This window comes from Nicotiana sylvestris, chromosome 9 (assembly GCF_000393655.2).
Source record: "Nicotiana sylvestris chromosome 9, ASM39365v2, whole genome shotgun sequence".
Lineage (NCBI taxonomy): Eukaryota > Viridiplantae > Streptophyta > Magnoliopsida > Solanales > Solanaceae > Nicotiana > Nicotiana sylvestris.
Genome location: NC_091065.1, coordinates 137,510,567 through 137,531,962, shown reverse-complemented (window position 1 = coordinate 137,531,962; position 21,396 = coordinate 137,510,567). Strand labels below are relative to the sequence as shown.

At 34.7% G+C, this 21,396-nt stretch overlaps 2 protein-coding genes across 15 annotated transcripts; both read left to right on the top strand.

Moving 5' to 3' along the window:
- The first annotated feature begins 3,501 nt into the window (after nt 1–3,501).
- On the top strand, nt 3,502–20,617 carry LOC104220423 (uncharacterized). 14 transcript variants are annotated; one of them, XM_070156093.1, is made up of 16 exons: nt 3,502–3,532; nt 4,584–4,639; nt 9,603–9,775; nt 10,397–10,701; nt 10,810–10,900; nt 11,005–11,132; nt 11,211–11,289; nt 11,376–11,502; nt 11,587–11,744; nt 11,833–11,956; nt 12,040–12,354; nt 12,469–12,516; nt 13,228–13,327; nt 13,845–14,017; nt 20,113–20,187; nt 20,419–20,617. In XM_070156093.1, the coding sequence occupies exons 8-11, from the start codon at nt 11,395–11,397 to the stop codon at nt 12,169–12,171; spliced, it is 522 nt and encodes a 173-aa protein (XP_070012194.1). In that variant the 5' UTR covers nt 3,502–3,532; nt 4,584–4,639; nt 9,603–9,775; nt 10,397–10,701; nt 10,810–10,900; nt 11,005–11,132; nt 11,211–11,289; nt 11,376–11,394; the 3' UTR covers nt 12,172–12,354; nt 12,469–12,516; nt 13,228–13,327; nt 13,845–14,017; nt 20,113–20,187; nt 20,419–20,617. The 14 variants fall into 14 exon arrangements, with proteins under 14 accessions (XP_070012194.1, XP_070012205.1, XP_070012203.1 ...); XM_070156102.1 differs by having other exon boundaries at nt 3,514–3,532; nt 9,610–9,775; XM_070156097.1 differs by lacking the exon at nt 3,502–3,532 and adding an exon at nt 3,541–3,563.
- On the top strand, nt 7,442–9,075 carry LOC138878297 (uncharacterized). Its single transcript, XM_070157964.1, has 3 exons — nt 7,442–7,934; nt 8,208–8,540; nt 8,720–9,075. The coding sequence occupies exons 1-3, from the start codon at nt 7,442–7,444 to the stop codon at nt 9,073–9,075; spliced, it is 1,182 nt and encodes a 393-aa protein (XP_070014065.1).
- Nucleotides 20,618–21,396: the final 779 nt, after the last annotated feature.

The window sequence follows — 21,396 nt, the reverse complement described above, 5'->3', positions numbered from 1 at the left end:
TATTTATAGAGGCCGCTTAAACGGTTTGGGGAAGCCAAACAACCAACTCCAATTAATGACCTTGGGAACTACGCGAAAGCAACTTTTCAATCACTTCAGCCGCTGACATCACGAGATTGACATCATGATCGAGGCGTCGGAGCGTCGAAGATCAAATCGTTTCTTATCATCTTACTCTAAGAAATGTAGGGACTATCTGTATACGGCCGAAATCAGGTATGCCCTATTTTTCGAGCTTGAGGGGTCGCCTTAAGTCCGAGTTCAGGATGGATCGAGTTCAAGCTCAATGGACCAGGCTCGAGCTCAACGACAGAGTACAAGGCTCAAAGAATCAAGTGTTCGAAGAACGTCGGAGCCTAATATGACCAGCCTCGAGATAATGCCGCTATGGATTTGTAACAAAATGAGCAAGATTTCTACCACGTCCCCAAGATCGTGGCGTAAAATCCTCGAATAAATTTGTACGAATCCGTACTAGGCGGTTAGACAACTGTCCCAATAAGATTCTTTTCTGTAAATAAAAATGTACCATATTTAGAGTTCCCATATTATATAAAGGGGATCTCAATCATTTGTAAAGATCATCAATCATTGACAAAGAATATACTCTCTTACTTTTTTGGCTCATAGTTCATCAGAATCGTCTCTTTACTTAATTTTTCTTGCTTTACTGTTCTTACCCAACCTCGAGGTCATCTTAGCTCGAGGTCGAGATTGTCTGGCACACTGGTTTGATTTTACTTACTTCCTTCATTTATAAGTTAGTTTTCTTCATTATTAATTAGTATTGAATTAAATCACATATCTTTAAAACCATAAATCAAATTTAATTGTTAATCGTATTTTTGAGGTAAACAAAGATTAATTTACCCGACTATAACAAATTAGTACTCTATTTTCTTGGTTACTAAATCAAACTATGCTATGAAGATTTGCTTATTATTGTAAGCCATTTTAACCTTAATGGTGAAAAAATGGACTTGAGTTCCAGTTTTACCGTCAACCCTTATCATAAAGGATTATCGCATGCTAGATCCATGAAAAAGAATCAGCCGACACATTAATTGCGTCATGTCTAGAAGTCCTACAAATAAAAGTGTAATTATAACACTTTAACCGGCTCCACGGTGAAACAAATAAGAAACTTGCTTTAGGGCTCCAAACTTGGAGTCCGAAACCAAAATGATGCAGTATTGAACTCAAAGACATAAAAGTAGGTGAAAAAAACTATTGACGAATTTTTTTATATATAGCACATGTTTTTAATGCGCTATACTTTAATGACCAGTTACCCCATTAAGGTATAGTGCATGAAATAAATGTGTTATGCGTATTATTTTGAAATAAATGATGCAATCTATTATGAGGTATGTAAAATAATTTTTTTGTAAAATATATTAATTATAATTTGGTAAATAATATCATAAAAATAATTGGTATTTTACAAATAAATAATATTATTACATAAAAATTTTAAACAACTAATTTAATATTTTTTTACCAACTCACGTAAATATAAGAAAGTTAGATATAATCTTAGAAAGTATTTTTTTATAACAAATATTTATACTAAGGATTAGAAAATTAAACTAGTAAATTACAAACTAAACAAATTATAAGTTGTGAAAAATGCCTGTATATATATAAGATATATTAGATATTATTTATAACTAGTTATTTAAACTACATATTTTTTTTATAAAAAAAGTAATAAATAATCATAAGTTGGTAACTAATATCATGAATAATCATCGATATCTAGATTTCAAATAACTGATATCTTAATTTAAGATAATTAATAAAAGCTTCATTATCAATTTAATTCTACCAACTCATATGAATATAATGTAGAATTTATGATTTATTATACTTTTAAATAACAAAAATATAGGTATGAGCTTAGAAGATATTTTTTCTTAATAATTATTTATGCTAATGAGTAAAAATAAAGCTATTAAATTGTTTTTAACAACTAAGAGAAATAAAAAAAGAAAGAAGCAAACTATGCGAAGTTGCAAAATTATATGAAAATATACCATAAGCAATATGTTGGAAAAGGAAAATAAAAAAAATAGTGTAAAAATAGTACTAGTTTTAATTTTAACTATATAATAAGCAAAGGTTCCTTGGACGACCAAGGGTGTTTTGGTAATTTTATACATGGATATTTCTAGAACCTGGACCCATTATTATGTTAATACAAGACCCATTGAAAGTGGACTACATGTGTCCTTTTGTTCGGATAGATCCCCTCCAGTGACTTTTCGTCCAATTTTGCTCAATGGTAGTACAGATTAATTACATGTGGCAATCCTACTATTATATGGGTGAGATCTACTATTCTAAATATGGTAAAACAATGTTGAATAAACTATAATAAAAATTTAAAGGCCACTGACAGAACCGTTTAGTGCAACGGCACTGCCAGTTAGAAATCTAACCCCTCTTACCCAAATGCAAAATGTGGACCCTGATAATGTGATAGTACAAATCACAAATAATTTGGAATCGATATTATTTAACCTTTTCAAAAGTAATCTAACAAGTATCACTACATTAATAATGAGATTAAAAAGTATATTCAAAATATATAGCACTATACATCTTATTATGATACCATTATTTTTGAGTTCAATATCTCAAATATAATAGTAAAATTGACTAAAAGTAAATTGACATAAATCATAATAAATTATTATTCTTGAAATTGTTATCCTTGACTTTTGAAAAGATTTGGAAGTTTTAATATATATATATATATATGCACACCATTTAATACAAACCTGATCATGAGGTAGAGAATATGAATTTCATGCATTTGCAAAAATATTAAAACTAAAAGATTCTTGTGCAAATAATAAACATTACAAACTTGTTAAAAGAATTTAATAAAAGGTGTTTTAATATTTCTGTCAACATCTGAGTAAATTTAGGAGATGTTCTTGAAAGAAAAAAATTATGTTGGAATAAGCTCGTACAAGTCATATTTTAAGAAGCACTTAATTCAAATTATTAAAAACATTTCCTTTGCCATTGAATCTTGCAGATAAATAAAAGAAACGATGTAATTGTTAACATTATAATGATACATGAAATATTTTAATCATGAATTGAAAAAGAAGATATATTATACATGATTAATATAATTTGTATTATGAAGTCGAGCTCTAGTAATAGGTGTTAATTCATATAGTAAAATTCTTCCAGCAAATTTTTTATTGTTATGTTGCTTAAATTGGTGGCCCCCACAACTTTAAAGACTTGACTTTCAAGGGGCATGCCGTTGCATTAAACGGTTCCGTCAGAGACCTTTAAATTTTTATTATATTTTATTTAGCATTTATCATAATTAGAATAGTAGATCTCAACCATAGAATAGTAGGATTGCCACATGTAATTAATTAATCTACACTACCATTGAGCAAAACTGGACAAAAAGTTCTCCACGTGCTCAACTTTTTACTTTACCATTTATTGGCTTTTTTTACACTTTTCATTGTCTAATGTTCAGCCACTTCATCTTCTGAAAAAGGTACGATCCTCTAACCACTTCAGTTTCAATGGTTTTTCTCTCTCATTCATCAACTTCTCTTCTATATTCTATCATTGCATTACTTTCATGATTTATTTCATTTCGTGGGTCTCTATCTCAGTTTCAAGGTTCTCCATTTTCTCTAATTTGTGATTCTCTAAGCTTTCAATTTGTGGGTAAATTTTTGCTAGATAGCCCTTTCCGTTTAATTTTCTTCTGGTTGCCTTTTTTTTTTTTTGGTACTCCTTTTTGGATTTCATTTGTAGCTTTTCAAATTTCTCACTAGAAAAAGGCAGGGAGATGGATATTATTTGTCTTTCCTATATTTTTCCAACCATGCATGTGTTAATTTAAGGCGACAGAGAGCAATTTTAGCGCTTTTTCTTTGTTATTGGGATTGTTAGTAATAACAATTAAAGTGATTTCCTATGTTTTTTTTTGTTTTTTTTTTTCTCTTAATTTCTTTATGCTTTCTGCATTTATGTTTTGCATGTGTGAGTTCTTTCAGATGAATGTCGGAAGTTAATTTATATTGATTAGCACCTGCAAATTTCATATTTATGTCTCCTGTTTCAGAATAAAATTTAGGACATCTAGAGCTTATGGCTATTTCTGTTGATTACCTACATGCATGGCAACTGAAATTCTTTTTCTGCTGAAAATTTTATTATCTTTACTGTTTCTGATGAAATTTATGCTACACTGAATAGTTTTCTGCTATTTTGGTTTTTTTTAGATAAATTTCTGTGGGTTGATCCATAGGAAAGTTGGGGTCAAGAGTTAGGCATTTTCTGTGTACGATCTTAGGTTTCTCTTAGTTCTTGATAGCAATTGGACAATTGCTTTGCATGTTCTTAAATTAGACTAACAGAAACATAAAAGGAAATGGGTTTTCGATCCGAAAACAACACTAGCTGCTTTAACCTTCAGGTGTATACCCGCATGATATTTACCTCAAGTAATACTAATATATCATATTTTCCCTGCAAATTATCGCATATGTTTCCTCGATTCAGCTAGAATATAATCGTTATTCAATTTTATTTTTCAGGCTCTTGAGAGTGAACTTTGATCTAGGAGAAAGTGAAAACAGTATTGCTACACTAGGTAATTTTCGCAACTTCTGATCTATAACGTTATCTGTTTAGCTACAATACAACTTGCTTCTACCTTGTGTTTTGTGTTATAATATGTAGATATGTGTACCTATGGGAATAGATTAAATGTTACCCTTATAAAGTTTCGACTTTAACAAAAGGCCTATATGAAATGTGTGCAAGTCAGATGTCTTCTAACAAAAGAAAGATGGATGAAGACCTAATTGATCACACGACAGGCCATCCATATCTTCGTGCCGAAAATAATGAAAGAAACCTTAGGCGACGTATCGCGTACAGAGAAATGCCACCTGAAAAAAAGGCAGCACTTCTAGAGCGACGTCGGACTGAATATGCTGCGAGAAAACGCCGTCTTTCTGAAATTTCTTCCGCCAAACCTTCTGATCAAAGTTATTCTTCTTCCGAATCTCAAAGGATGATTCCAGGATAAGCTGCAACCTTCATCCGAGACAAACCTTCTTCTTTTCGAAATGGTTGGTTGAATTGAACTGTAATATTCGATTAACTTCCGGCATTTTTGGCTATCCTCAGATAGTTAACATATTTTGAGGTGCTGCCTGTATATTACACGCCGACATCAGGAACATATAATGAAAATTTAACTACTTATGATGTTGCAGGACGCACCTCAACACAGGTAGGGTGCTGGAATATCAACCAGCTACCCAGTTGTCCTTCCGTTCTAAAAGGGGTTCCAAATTGTAAATTCTACGGAGCTAGAAGATTTCAATATGAAACTCCTAGCTTCTGTTGTAGTAATGGTTCAGTTAAATTAGTTTTACAACGCCTACCTTCTGAGTTAAAAAGCCTTTACTTTGGCGTGAACAATGAATCCAATCATTTCCGTACTTATATTAGAACATACAACAACATGTTCGCATTTACTTCCCTTGCAGTAAAGTACGATAAGGAATTAGCAAAAAGAACTCAAGGTGTCTATACATTTAGAGTTCAAGGACAAATGTACCATTTTATAAATGACCTCACCCCAGAGATAATAAAGCCAAAAATTTGCAGCTTTATTTTTATGACAATGATGAGGATATAGTTAACAAGATGGATTTTTCCGAAAAACTTGATTGGTCGATTATTGCAAAATTGATGAGCATTCTAAAAATTAATCCATACTCCATCTTTCTGAAATCTTTGACAGACATTCCAGATTTATCTAACTTTTACAACGCACTTAAGTGTGATTCTACCTTGGACCAACGAACATATAATTTACCTAGCGTATCAGAAGTCGCAGCTATATGGGTTGACGAAGAATTGGAATGTTCTTTATCTACACCCCATATTCGTATCTACACCCATAGTAACAGTAACCAACTGGTTCACTATTACTATGGCTACTACGACCCATTATAATATCCTTTGTTGTTTCCCTACGGTGAAAACGGATGGCATTGCGGCATCCAAAAGGTTCAACAAAAAACTAGCTCTCCTACGCCTCGTGCTTCCTGCAAACATGAGAAACTTCCAAGTGTAACTAATATGTGTTCAATTGATGGACTACTTAACATAGAACAAGAAATCTTGAAAAAAGAAAGGAAGAAAAAAAATATTGTTTCCTGCGAGAATATTACTGCTACAAACTTCAAATTAGAGATGATGAAGAAAATGGAACTTTACATTCTGGAAGATTATTCCAACAATATTCTGTAGATGAATATATTAAACTCGAAACACAAAGATTAGACTTTTTCTTATTCAATCAAGAATTATTTCGGATTGAGGTATTAGAAGGACTTACTGATCTTCTAAGACTAGGCGAAAGAGAAGCTTCAAATATTGGTAGAAAAACATTCCTTCCTGTTAGCTTTACTGGAGGTCCAAGAGATATGCGGCGTCGATATATGGATGCCATTGCGTTAGTACAACACTTTGGAAAACCTGATATCTTTCTAACGATGACATGTAATCCTTCATGGCCAGAGATAGAAGATTTCTTACTACCAACTGATGAAGTACAAAACAGACCAGATTTAGTGAGTTGCGTATTTAAAGCAAAGGTAGAAGAGCTTAAGTCAGATATAGTTAAAAAGAGTATATTTGGAAAAGTCGCTGCTTTTATGTACACCATAGAATTCCAAAAATGAGGTCTTCCTCACGCTCATTTCCTCATTATACTTGCTGACGAGTATAAATTATTGACACCTGAGGCTTATGATAAAGTTGTTTGTGCCGAACTACCAGATGGTAATACAAATAGTTATTTACATTCTTTGGTTGTTAAGCATATGATGCATGGTCCTTGTGGAAGTTTAAAACCTACAAGTCCATGCATAAAAAAAATGAGACAATGTAAATTTAAATATCTCAGAGATTATGCCAACGAAACATCTAAAGTTCAGAATTCATATCCAATTTACCGAAGGCGAGATACTGGAAAATTTGTCAAAGTTAGAAGCCAATATCTTGATAATTCATGGGTTGTTCCTTACAATCCATATCTACTAAGCAAGTTTAACTGTCACATGAATGTTGAAATTTGCTCGGATGTTAAAGTTGTTAAATATATCTACAAGTACATTTGTAAAGGGCATGATAAAATTGCTTTCAACGTACATAGTAATGATACCAATATAGAAATTGATGAAATTAGAGAATATAGATCTGGCAGATGGATGTCAGCACCGGAGGCTATGTGGCATTGTTTGCCTTTCCTATCAGTGAAATGACTCCCAATGTCTACCATCTTCAACTACATCTTGAGAATCAATAATTTGTCTCCTTTGAGACAATTGCAAGTCTAAACACAATTTTAAATATTCCTGCAATTAAGAAAACAATGTTAACGGAATTCTTTACAATGAATGAAACAAATAAGCGCGCCAAAGAGCTTCAGTTATTGTACATAGAATTTCCAGAACACTTCGTATGGTCAGTGAGTGATAAAATGTGGTCACCAAGACAACAAGGTTATGCTATTGGACGTATTGTCACGTGTCATCCAACAGAAGGGGAAAGATACTACTTTCGCCTATTATTGATGAACATAAGAGGCCCAAAGTCATACAAAGATCTCAAAACTGTAAATGGAAAGCATTGCAGCACATTTAGAGAATCCGCAGAAAAAAGAGGATTGCTAGCTTGTGATAATAACTTAATTGATTATATGTTTGAAGCCGCTAATTACCAAATGCCATACAGTCTAAGGCGTTTATTTGCAACGCTATTAGTATATTGTAACCCTGCTAATCCAAGAGATTTATGGGAACGATTTGAAAGCTCCATGTCAGAAGATTTCTCAATTATACCAAACATACAAACAAACAACATTCGTTATTTGGTCCTAAATCATATAAACGATATATTACATTCAATGGGACGGAGTATAAATGAATTTAAACTCATATCAGAAACTTTCACATCTTCCACAATAACACAAGAAGCTAGAGACATCCATTTAGAGCGGAACATAATTGTGACTGAAGAAGATTTGTTGCTATTCAAAAAACTAAATAAAGAACAGCTAACAGCATATGACGCCATCCTTGATAGAATATTTTCAAATGGATAAGGAGCTTTTTTTATTGATGGTCCTGGAGGAACAGGAAAAAGCTTCTTATATCGTGCTCTACTAGCTACTGTACGATCCAGGGGATTTATAGCTTTAGCTACAACAACTTCTGGTGTTGCGGCTTTTGTACTTCCTGGTGGCCGGACTGCTCACTCCCGTTTTAAACTTCCTATTGATACCACTGAAAATTATAACTGCAATATAAGTAAACAAAGTTCACTTGCATCTTTAATCCGAGATGCAAAACTAATAGTATGGGATGAGGTGTCAATGGCAAAGAAAAAACTTGTCGAGACTTTTGATTTACTCTTGAGAGATATTATGGACAAAGATACACTCTTTGGCGGTAAAGTCGTTGTTTTCAGAGGTGATTTCAGACAGACTTTACCAGTTGTACAAAGCGGGACGAAAGAAGATTTCATTTGTGAAAGCTTATTATATTCAGACATTTGGAATCATCTTAAAAAATTTCGATTATCAAAAAATATGCGTGCAAGAAAAATCCTGCCTTTTGTGAGTACTTACTAAGGATTGGAGATGGAATAGAAAAGGTTAATGAACATGGAAAAATTGAAGTTCCAAAATCTTTCCTCATTCCATTTACTAATGAGAAAGAATCATTACATGTTCTGTTTAAAACTAGTTATCCCAATTTAGATGCACTCATTTATGATACCTCCTCAGTTACATCTCGCGCTATCTTAACAACCAAAAATGATTTTGTGAATGAAATTAATCAGATGTTCATAGATCAGTTTCCTAAAACTGCTATGACATTCATAGGAATTGACGAAACTGTAGAGCCAAAAGATCAAAGCCAATTTGAAGATTTTCTGCATACTTTGAATCCTGCTGGTCTACCTCCATACAAGTTAGTTCTAAAGAAAAATTGTCCAATATGATACTGCGCAATTTAAATCCTTCCGAGGGTTTATGTAACGCTTAATTTGTAGTGATTTCAAACCTCATGTTATTAGTGCTAAAATTGCAAGTAGTGACTTTAAAGGCAAACATGTTTTCATTCCTCAAATACCATTATTATCTTCACAAGATGAAAAATTACCTATTCCATTTAAGAGAACACAATTCCCAATTTGATTATGTTTTGCAATGACTATAAACAAAGCTTAGGGTCAAAACACTAGATTTCGTAGGAATTTATTTACGTGAACCTGTCTTTTCACACGGCCAACTTTACGTTGCTTTATCTAGAGCAACAAACTCAAACAGTGTAAAGATGTTAATCCGACCAGCAACAGTAGATAATCATAATGACCATTCTACTTACAATGTAGTATATAGTGAAATTATCAAAAAGGCATTCTCCTAAGTCTTTTGATTGGCTCGAAAAAAGATATTATTACGTAAGTTATTACTTGTATTTTGGTTTTGTTATTTTATCGTATACTTATTATTAATCATTTTTCAGATTGCAGGCAACAATGGCAGAGAGACTTGGTATATGTGCAATCACTCCTGATACACCAAACTGGACGTGCACCAAACTGGACGTGCAAGGTGCGAGTTGTAGATATATGTTGACCAGGAGAGAGTTCAGACAGAAAGATAAAGTATTTGAACATGATCTTCCAAGATGAACAGGTATGCAAGTTTTCCAAATTTATTTTTCTTTTCTCTCTCTGGTGTGTGAGTTATTCTGCATATTTTATTCATTTGTTGCACTTTCTTTGTTGGCTATTGTTATCTGGGTATGTGTAGTTAATACTCTTTTTTTGAGTATCATTAGTTTTTTTTTCTTTTGCGCAGATTCTTGTTTACTTATACATGCACGACAAAGATTTTGTTTAATTTGCCCATTGCATCTTTGCAAAATAAACGTGTACATGGATGACTTTTCAATGTTAGCTACAAATCTGCCTATCTTTTCATTTTTTTCATAATGAAACTTAATTCTTTTTGCCCTCTTCAATAATTAGATGCTTCTTTGACAAAATATTTCATGATATGCCTGAACCAAAAAAGAAATTTTACCTACCCATGAATATGTAATATTTTTTTGAGAATAAAGAGATTCTAAAAGTCCCCCATTTTAAGATATATTCTGTCTTAGATAAATTTTCAGCTTACATTTTCCTTATAAAAGGAAACAAGATAAGGGGAAGCATACACTCAGCCTTACTTTATTTGTTAAATATCTTTAAACTCATTGCTTACATTCTCTACATATGAGTCTTCCACAATTTCTTTGTTGGTTGCTTACAGGAAGACCAAATCAAAGCAATCATTTATGGTGATGACATCCCCAATTATGAAAAGATATTCAGACTATTTCATACCTACTTGATAACGGGTGCACACATACAGCTACCAAATTTGAGATACGAAAAACCGTTGCATACGTTTGAGTGGGTTATCGACAAAAAAGACCATAATTGATCCAATTAACAAAGACAATCCAGATGAAGAAGAGTTTCCGCCACCCACTAAACTTACTGTGACGTCCTTTAGACACATTAAGGATCAAGCCTCTCGATCTATCAAGAATCCAACTAAGAACGTAGAACACAGTATGAAAATTTTATTCTTTAATCGACGAACAAGTAATTTAATAGAACTTGTGAATTTACTATTTTATACATTTACTTATTAACTTTAATAAATCCTTTTGTCAATAGATGTGCTTGCAATTGTTGTCAAGTGCTTTCCGCCAAGATATGTTGCAAGTCTGCAGAAAAGATTGCAGGAACTCATCATCATTGATACTCGGTAGGTCTATTAGCCAAGTCATAATTTTTTCAGACACTTCTTTATATTTATTATCTAATTATATAAAAAAGTACTATAAATATTTGTCCCTTCCATTTACACAGGAAGCAAACTTTCACAAACACAATATGGGAAGAAGGTATTATTGAAGATGAGGGAAAGAAACTCCTTGGGCAATTCCAAGAGTATCCCATCATTCTTGCAAGACGTATTGGGGTGTCGAAATACAATGGTAAACTAAAATCAGCAATATTTCATCTTATACAAAGAACCAACGTGATTTTGTAATTTCTTAATGTAATTTATGCAGGGACATCATTTACAACAAGGTTTAACACAATCATACAGATTAATCCACCTTATCAACAATGTCTGCAACTACGTAAATGGTATCACATTAATCCTCTGTATATTGTTCATGTTTCTTTCTTATTATTAACATTCTAAGGTGTTGTCATTTTTACTTTTGGGACAGGATCGTAGAAAACCAAGAAATGCTTGCTTCTTTCATTGTGAGGAGCACATCCACATCCGGATCTCTTATTTCGGTTCCAGTGGATGAAGAAATAGTGCCAATTGCAAATGTTCAATCACAGCAGGACGTCAGTATAATTTCTATTCACATATTTTATACAATGATATAAGTATTTGTCCTTACAAAAATTACTCTCACTTTGGTAACATAGGGACACACCTTTTTCATTGAGGCAAAAATATCACTTCCAAGTGACCTCAAGTGTTTTTACGTTTTAATATGTCCAAACTGTGGACAAGAAGTGAGGAGTCCAGTCAGAAGAGAAATTCATTGTATGAACTACAATCAACAGAATATGTTGACTCCCAAGTACTTTCTTATCTAATTTTATAGATACATCCAAAGCATAATCAGACTCTGCCCTAAACTCTTATTGACTTTCACACATATACTACAGGTGTCGATTTGATGTGAATCTTCAAGATACCTCTGGCTCAATATTTGGAATGGTTATGGGTAAAGAAGGAGAGAAAATATTATCTCTTACTGCAGAAGAAGTTTACGAGCGAGCTTCAGTTAATGTACGGATTCTAAGTAAACAATTCACACATGATCACTTCACTATTGAACTTGCAAAATAACTTAATATGTTTCATTTTTTCAGAATGAGTCCTTGCAAATGCAAGATGTGCAAAGCAGGCTTAGTCAAAAATTGTTCAAAATTCAAGTGACAAAAAGCATTTGCACGCAATTCAGGAGCAACATCTGGAAAATTGTATATTGTATCATGCGTTGAAAAAGAAAATACCATTCATTCTCTCCCTGCACCAACCACAACGGATATAGCTGAAGGCAGCAAGAGAAAGAAAGAAGATTTGTCTTCCTCTGATGGAGAAATAGAGCTAGCAACTGAACGAGGTGATTTGTTCAAGCTAAAACAAAAACTGGAGCCAACGACTCCAGTTAAAATGAAATGAAGGTCACTCAAAAATTTCTCTTCCTCATTCATTGTTTGAATTATATACTACACCTATCCTTTAACAACAACCATTTTCATTTTCATCTTCTTCTTTTTTCCCGAAAATATTTGCAGGTTAATCAGCTCCTTTTTGCGATCAGTTTTGGCTTTCATGGAACAAAGGTAACTAAATAGAAAACCACCTCAGAGATAGTTTGTATACTCTGATGTCATGTCAACTCCTATGCGTTTATCCACAAAATAGAAATAACCTACCAGTGTTGTGAAAAGCGCGAAGCAAAGCAAGAAGTGTAGCACGTTAGTTGAAGCGTGCGCTTCTGCCAAAAAGCAAGAAGTATGATTGTAGCGAGAAGCGACAGTAGCGAGTGTTTCAGTATTTTAAGTGACTGCCAACATTAAAAAAAATGTGTCTTTTTTCAAACATCATTGAGGAGTAGAGCAAAGTTCAAGCTCATCGAGTTCAAGACCAGGTCTTCTTCTTCTTCTTCTGTCCTAAAATAGCGACGAAATGCTGCCAATTTTTTTTCCTTCAGTTCTTCTTCTTCTTCTTTTTATTTTTGTTTCGGTCCTTAAACTCGCAGTGAAATGCTGCCCAATTTTTTTCTTACTTACTGCCAATTTTTCCGTTTTAGTCCTCCAGTTATTCTTAGTTCTTACTGCCATTTTCTTACTAACTGTCATTTTTTCTCGCTTTAAGCAAAAAAGAGCTTCTCGCTTTTCCTCGCTCGCCGCTCTTCACAACACTGACCTACCTACAAAAACTTAGAAATTTAGCAACATATGTACATGTGGTAGTTCTGTAAAAATTCTAATTGGCTCCATTACATGTAAATTTATTTAAAAAATTCCTATTTATCAACGGTTGTTTTGCAGGAAAATAAATTTTGCACTGCAGCTTGCTTTTCACTTTTTTTCCTGTACACAAACATTCCAATAACCACTATGTTCCACTAACCATAGGCATGAAACAAAGGTAATCAAAATTACCTCTTGACCTTATTCTTCCCTTGCATCTTTTTAATAATAACTGTTGTGTTGCAAGTTTGAGCAATACTTTTTGAGAGGATAATGTTATCCAATTTCTGTTCTTGAAATGTATCATTCTACAGCAGCAGATAGGGATCCTAAAACTGCAGAATTTGTAAAGGATAAGAATTGGTTTATTATATGTAATTGCTTAATTGTTATTAAAGTGGAAATATGATTAGCATTTTCAGTTCTGATTTGAACCGTATTTTCTGTCTTATTCTTTGGAGTTACTCCATTTGAAGTTTGAGAACCTTGTGTTTCTTGCAACATATTGATTGAAAAAGAGTTTATAATGATATTTTCCTGTCTCACTGTAAAGCTTCAGTAATATGTATCTTATATCCTACAGTTGCTCATGTTAGTGTAGTATATTTGGTATCGACTTCTTTAAATAACCTGCTTCCATATTTTCAGGAGTTCTGAATTTTGACATTTTGATGTTATAATTTTTTATGTCACAGATAAATGAACTGGTAGATATTGCTCGATGTGTGGCAAATACACCTTTAGATGATGATCAGTCTGTGTCCTATTTGCTCTTTCGCCTTGAAGATCTGAAAGTTGTGACGGAACGCAGAAAGTTGGAAGCACTTACAGTGGAAACGTTGGGAAACCGGATAGAAAAGCTGATAAGGTAAATTAATCTCTTGCTTGTGATTTAACCCTGCTGGTGCTCTCCGAGAAAAAGATAAATTGTAAGAAGTGTGACATTATGCGGTGACTACAGTGGAAATAAAAGGAAGGAATAATACTTTTTTTGCTTGTTTCACATTTTGGTGGTAATGCGGACTTCAGAAATTGTTGGTATGTCGATTTTGAACTGATTGCGAGTTTATCTAAATGTAATCATTGATTACTCTTCTAGGCAGTATGGAGTGTGATAAATCCTATATGATTTATTTGACAACAATCTTTTGCATGGACTCTCAAGAATCTGTGAGCTAATTAATCATGGGTAAAGATTTTAGGAGATATGACTTGAAGTAGTAGATGAGAAAAAATTGTTGACTATTGTTTGGCTCATACATGGCATAAATCTGCATTAACCTGAGAACAATACTTTTAAGATAGAGAATAAGATAGACAAGATCCATTCTTCATCGTCTCAGGTGTTGGTCCTTCATTGTCTATTTGTTGCCGTTATCTACATGCAAGAAAATAAATTCTTTGATTCAACGAATACAAATTGTGAGAAGGCACGGAAGAAAATATGATATATTAATATTGTGTATTCAATACAATACAAAAAGTCCTTATTTATAGCTATACTATACAAGGACATACTACTCTCATTCCAATGTGAAACAAGACTACATTATGTACATATCTAACACTCCCCCTCAAGCTGGTGCATACACATCATATGTACCGAGCTTGTTACACATGTAACTAATACGAGAACCAGTAAGAGACTTAGTGAAAATATCTGCTAGTTGATCATTCGACTTTACAAACTTTGTAACAATATCTCCTGAAAGTATTTTTTTCTCTGACACAGTGACAGTCGATCTCAATGTGTTCAGTCCTCTCATGGAACACCGGATTTGACGCAATATGAAGAGCAGCTTGGTTATCACGCACTAGTTCCATCCTGTTGATTTCTCCGAACTTTAACTCCTTGAGCAACTGCTTGACCCAAACGAACTCACACGTTGCCATAGCCATGGCCCGATATTCCGCTTCGGCGCTAGATCGAGCAACTACATTTTGTTTCTTGCTCTTCCACGAGACTAAATTACCTCCTACTAGAACACAATATCCAGACGTAGATCGTCTATCAGAAGGTGATCCTGCCCAATCAGCATCTGTGTACCCAACAACCTGCTTGCGGCCTTGATCCTCAAATAGTAATCCTTTGCCTGGAGCTGACTATATATACCGAAGAATACGAACAACTGCAGCCTAGTGACTATCACAGGGAGAATCCATAAACTGACTTACAACACTCACCGGAAAAGAAATGTCAGGTCTAGTCACTGTGAGGTAATTCAATTTTCCAACCAACCTCCTATATCTCGTAGGGTCTCTAAGAGGCTCCCCTGTCCAGGTAGAAGCTTAGCATTCGGATCCATAGGAGAGTCAATAGGTCTTCAAGAATGTCTAAGGCATACTTCTGCTGTGAAATAACAATACCTGAGCCAGACTGAGCGACCTCAATACCTAGAAAATACTTCAGTCTGCCCAGATCCTTAGTTTGGAAGTGCTGAAAGAGATGTTGCTTCAGATTGGTAATACCATCCTGATCGTTGCCAGTAATAACAATATCATCAACATAAACCACCAGATAAATACACAGATTCGGAGCAGAATGCTGATAAAACACAGAGTGATCAGCCTCACTACGAGTCATGCCGAACTCCTAAATAATTGTGCTGAACTTACCAAACCAGGCTCGAGGGGACTGTTTCAAACCATATAGTGACATGCGCAATCTGCATACACAACCATTAAACTCCCCCTGAGCAACAAAACCAGGTGGTTGCTCCATATAAACTTTCTCGTCAAGCTCTGTGGAGAAAAGCATTCTTAATGTCTAACCGATAAAGAGGCCAATGACGTACAACAACCATGGACAAAAAAAGACGAACAGATGCTACTTTAGTTACGGGAGAGAAAGTATCTATAATCAAGCCCAAAAATCTGAGTATATCCTTTTGCAACAAGGCGAGACTTAAGCCAATCAACCTGGCCATCCGGGCCAACTTTGACTGCATAAACCCAACGACAACCAACAGTAGACTTACCTGCAGGAAGAGGAACAAGCTCCCAAGTGTCACTCGCATGTAAAGCAGACATCTCGTCAATCATATCATGTCGCCATCCAGGATGAGATAGTACCTCACCTATAGACTTAGGAATAGAAACAGTGGACAAAGAAGATATAAAAGCATAATGAGGTGACGACAGACTATGATAACTTAGACCAACATAGTGGGGATTAGGATTAAGTGTGGACCGTACACCTTTGCGGAGTGCAATTGGTTGACTAAGAGGAGACAAGTCCGCAGTAGGTGCAGAATCTGGTGCAGGACGTGAATCACCTGGGCCTGATGCTGGACGTGGACGACGATGATAAGTCAAGAGTGGCAGAGCTGCAGAAGGTTGAACTGGATTATGTGGAGGAATTGGACCTATAGGTGGTGGAACGGGAGCTGTAGGTGATAGAGCTGGAGATGTAGAGGAAGATGGATGGGAGATAGTGACTGAATCTCCAAAAGAAGAGACTGATAGTACCTCAGAAATATCTAAGTGATTACCTGAACCTATGAAGTATGATTGGGTTTCAGAGAAGGTAACATCAACGGATATAAGGTATCACTGGAGGTCAGGAGAATAGCATCGATACCCCTTTTGCGTTCTCGAGAAACCAAGAAATGTGCACTTAAGAGCACGTGGAGCTAACTTATCTGTTCCTGGAGCAAGGTTATGGACAAAACAAGTGCTTCCAAAGACACGGGGTGGAAGAGAGAACAAAGGTAAGTGAGGAAACATAATAGAGAATGGAACTTGGTTCTGGATAGCTGAAGATGGCATGCGATTAATAAGATAGCAAGATGTAAGAACTGCATCCCCAAAAACGCAATGGAGCATGAGATTGTATGAGTAGGGTACGAGCAGTTTCAATAAGATGTCTATTTTTTCTTTCAGCTACCCCATTTTGTTGAGATGTGTACGGACAAGATGTTTGATGAATAATCCCATGAGATTTCATAAACTGCTGAAATGGGAAAGACAAATACTCTCGGGCATTATCACTACGAAATGTGCGAATAGAAACCCCAAATTGATTTTGAATTTCAGCGTGAAAGGTCTGTAAAATAGAAAAAATTTATCAAAAATATCCAGGTGCACCTAGAATAATCATCAATAAAACTAACAAAGTAGCGGAATCCTAAGGTAGAATTGACCCGACTAGGACCCCAAACATCTGAATGGACTAAATTAAAAGGTGACTCTGCTCGATTATCAATACATCGAGGAAAATGAGAGCGAGTATGCTTACCGAGCTGACAAGACTCACACTCTAGAGCTGACAAGTGAGATAAACCAGGTACCATTTTTTGAAGTTTTGACAAACTAGGATGTCCCGACTGTTTATGTAATAAATCTGGTAAATCAGTAACAAGACAAGTTGTTGAAGGAAGACAAGATGTGAGTCCATGTGATTTAGCAAGGATAAGGTAATAAAGTCCATTTGATTCACGCCCGGTACCAATGATCCGCCCTGTACTGCGTTCCTGTATAAAAACATGGTCATCAAGAAATAAAACGGCACATTTAAGTGATTTGGCTAGGCGACTAACAGCTATGAGATTAAAAGGACTATTAGGGACATAAAGAACTGAATCTAAAGGTAAGGAAGGAATTGGGCTTGCTTGGCCTATTGCAGTTGCCATGGTTTGAGACCCATTGGCCATTGTGACTCTTGGAAGAGATTGAGAATACGAAATAGTAGTGAAAAGAGATTTGTTACCAGAAATATGATCCGATGCACCTAAATCAATGACCCAAGACTCAGAGGATGAAGATTGAGAGACACAAGTCACGCTATTACCTGTTTGAACAACGGAAGCTATCTCAGAAGATGTCTGTTTACCTGCTTTGTATTGAAGAAACTTAAAATAATCCACTAAAGAAACCATCCGATTATTCGAAGTATCGGTTCCCATGTCGCTACAATTAATAGTAGTAGGGTTAACTTGAAATAGTGAAAATTAGTAACTCCTTTGGGAAAACTGAAAAAATCGCTGAGAAAACACTGTTTACAGTAGGAAAACAGAACACTGTTCTGCGCCGGAAAACACTGTTCACGCCAGAAATACTGTAGCTCTCGGAATATTACTATAGCAGCCGGAAAAATTCAAAGTGGTCGGAATGAAATAAAAACAGTAGGGGTAGGATCGGAATTACCGGACGACCCAACTGTTCTGAAGAAACTTTTTAAAAAAATGGTCGGAAGTCCACTTCTGAAATCACTGTTCACACCAGAAAAATATAAAAGTGATCGGAATTTGGTGTAACCTGGATGGGTAGGCACGGAATTGCAAGGGGAACAAAATGGCCGCAAGGTGGCCCACGCGACGTCAGAACTTCGCTGGAAAATTTTCTTCCGACCGCTACACTACCGCCGGAGATTTTCACTGGGGTTTGGTTGCCGGACAGTGACTACTCTTGTGGTAGTGTTGGATTTTGCACAACACTAACCGAGACAAAGCAGACGCAAAACAACTTTGAAAAGTCGCCGGAAAAAGGGTTCCGGTGACTGATTTCACTTCCCGGAATCGCTGGAATTTATGCACAACGATAAATCTCTCACAATAGCTCTGATACCATGTGAGAAGGCACAGAAGAAAATATGATATATTGATATTGTGTGTTCAATACAATACAAGAGGTGCTTATTTATAGCTATACTATACAAGGACATACTACTCTCATTCCAATGTGGGACAAAACTACATTATGTATATATCTAACACAAATAAAGAATGAAACTAGACAAATAAATAGGTAAAGATAAGGTGATTTACCATTCTTATTTGTAATAGGCATTTCTGTTATTTACAAGTTGGAAGAATGGTAGATGAAGGAAGAAGTAACTCATAAATCCAATGTTTTCCTCCTCATATGTTTGTTACTGGTTTAGTTTTTATCTTTCTGTTTCTAAGTTTATCTATTGGTAGATTTTCATTTCATCTTTCTTGCCTCTTTCTGGGTATTATTTTTGTTTATGAAGTAAAATAGTACATTCTTAAAGTTTCTTATTTTTTGCGGAGGAAATTCCTACTCTACATGATGTCCCTCTTTGGCTAAAAGATGATGAGAATGTAAAACAATTGAATTCTAACTTTTAGTAAAAATCTCTAGGAACCAAAATAATTAAAAACAGAATAAAGAAGATTGCCATAGCAAAAGACAATTGGTCCGCCTGATGGTAGGTGAGCAGTGACGAGTAATCTGTAGTTATTTAGGGAATTAGCTCTTCCTTCCAAGTCTCCTAAATATCTTTAATTTTTTAATGCTTGTTGGGAAGTGGTTGACTCAAGTTGGGCGCCACAAAAGTGTTTCTCAAGAAGGAGGCACCACATAAAATTTTAATTTTCATGTTGGTAATTGGAGTTTGTATGGATTTTATTGTTTGTAAACATTCTGCCTATTAATAAGCTCGGGTAAAGCACAAATGAGTTTTGGTGGGAAAAATAGATATGAAACTGATTGCTTTGGCATGTCATTTGAGATTAGTTCATTTTCTCCATAGCCTGTGTGTTCAAGAAAGAGCTTGAGACCTATATCTCTTAAGAATCCTACAATCTTTGTCATCTCATATATTATGTTTAAGAACCTCACAAAAGGTCTCGATTGACAAAAACAAGTCGGTCATATGCAGAACACTTGCGAATTATCTTTGTTCACTTAGAAAACATAGGTGACATCTTATTTTCCTCCTGGTGTTGTATATAATGTGTAATTGTTCTCTCCTTACCCTTTTAAAAGGGGTTATAAGGATTTCTAACTTACAATTGATAGCTTTCTTATTACATATAGAAATGGTGCGTTACTTTCATATTCATTGTTGAATAATCTTTTTCAGATATTTTGTTTAAACTCTGCAATGGAGACAATAAAATATTGGTCTTCTTTTGGGTACTAAATTTTGGATATAACTTTAGAATCAGATGACATTTCCCCATTTGCTTATGTGCCACTTACGTATATTGTTATCTCCAGGTTAGCCTGCATGGAAAACAGGTTCTTTCATGGAAGAATGACCATGGTGAAGAATTACTTTATATGAGCAGTAAGGTCCATTTTTGACTCATATTCCCACTGATCTTACATTATGTTGAAATTTTTGCTACCATGGGATTCTGTTTCCAGCATTGCCACAATTTTCTCAAGAATCCCTTTTACGCCTCACCAATATTTCCTGATGTTAATATTTTGTCTTTGCCATTGCTTTTATTGTAGATCATCATGGATTTACCTTCGTATACTATGTTTTATTTCTAATGCATGCTTTTCCATGTCTTTCAGTGAATAGCAAGATGAAGCATGGGTTACCAGTTGCAGCTCCTAAACTCAAGATTTTATCCAATCTCGCCAATATGAACATGAACAATTTGACTGTTTTGGACTTTCTAGCAAGCTTAAGAATGTACCTGTACAACTTTGTTCCACATATACATCTATATATATGATGTACTTTATGTTAATATTAAACACATTATGCCAATATTTAGCTTTGTGGTACTACTATCTTGCGCACAACAATTACGCACAAATGCTCGTGCTTTTGCACGGGCTCGGGCCATCTAGTACTTAATATATTTGAAGGAAAAAAACAACAAAAAACCTAGTGTGATCCTACAAGTAGGGTTAGGGGAATATAGTGTGTATGTAGTTTTACCGAGAAACTTTCCAATAAATCCCCGGCTCAGAAAAAGATTTGAAGAAAAAAGAGAAAAAAATACATTAGCTTATAATTGCATGATGTAATTACCATCAGTTCTCAATTCTCTGTTAAAAATTGTAGAATGTAATTACACCCCTTTAATCAATACCTAATGCTATGCTAATAAAATAATTATTTGGCCAAACAAATATGCAAACTTGTGTTATTACACTCAATTACACATAAATTCATGCTCTCCCGGCTCAGAAAAAAATTTGAAGAAAAAAGAGGAAAAAATACATTAGCTTATAATTGAATGATATAATTACCATCAATTCTCTGTTAAAAATTGTAGAATGTAATTACACCCCTTTAATCAATACCTAATGCTATGCTGATAAAATAATTATTTGGCCAAACAAATATGCAAACTTGTGTTATTACACCCAATTACACATAAATTCATGCTCTCAAAGGACTGATACATGTTAGCATAATAAGAGTTTTAAAATGTATAGCATTTATCACCAGAACCAATAACAAAGAACTTAAAAAAACAACACAATCCACGTAAATTTTTTCCATGATGTTCTATTTTTTGTTAACCTCCCGAATTTCCT

Coding starts and splice junctions, on each gene's coding strand:
- LOC104220423 (XM_070156093.1), top strand. CDS start 11,395: ATGCTTGCTTCTTTCATTGTGAGGAGCACATCCACATCCGGATCTCTT. Junction 11,503..11,586: donor ATGTTCAATCACAGCAGGAC/GTCAGTATAATT, acceptor TTGGTAACATAG/GGACACACCTTTTTCATTGA. Junction 11,745..11,832: donor CAGAATATGTTGACTCCCAA/GTACTTTCTTAT, acceptor CATATACTACAG/GTGTCGATTTGATGTGAATC.
- LOC138878297 (XM_070157964.1), top strand. CDS start 7,442: ATGTTAACGGAATTCTTTACAATGAATGAAACAAATAAGCGCGCCAAA. Junction 7,935..8,207: donor CATACAAACAAACAACATTC/GTTATTTGGTCC, acceptor CTGGAGGAACAG/GAAAAAGCTTCTTATATCGT. Junction 8,541..8,719: donor TAAAGTCGTTGTTTTCAGAG/GTGATTTCAGAC, acceptor GAGATGGAATAG/AAAAGGTTAATGAACATGGA.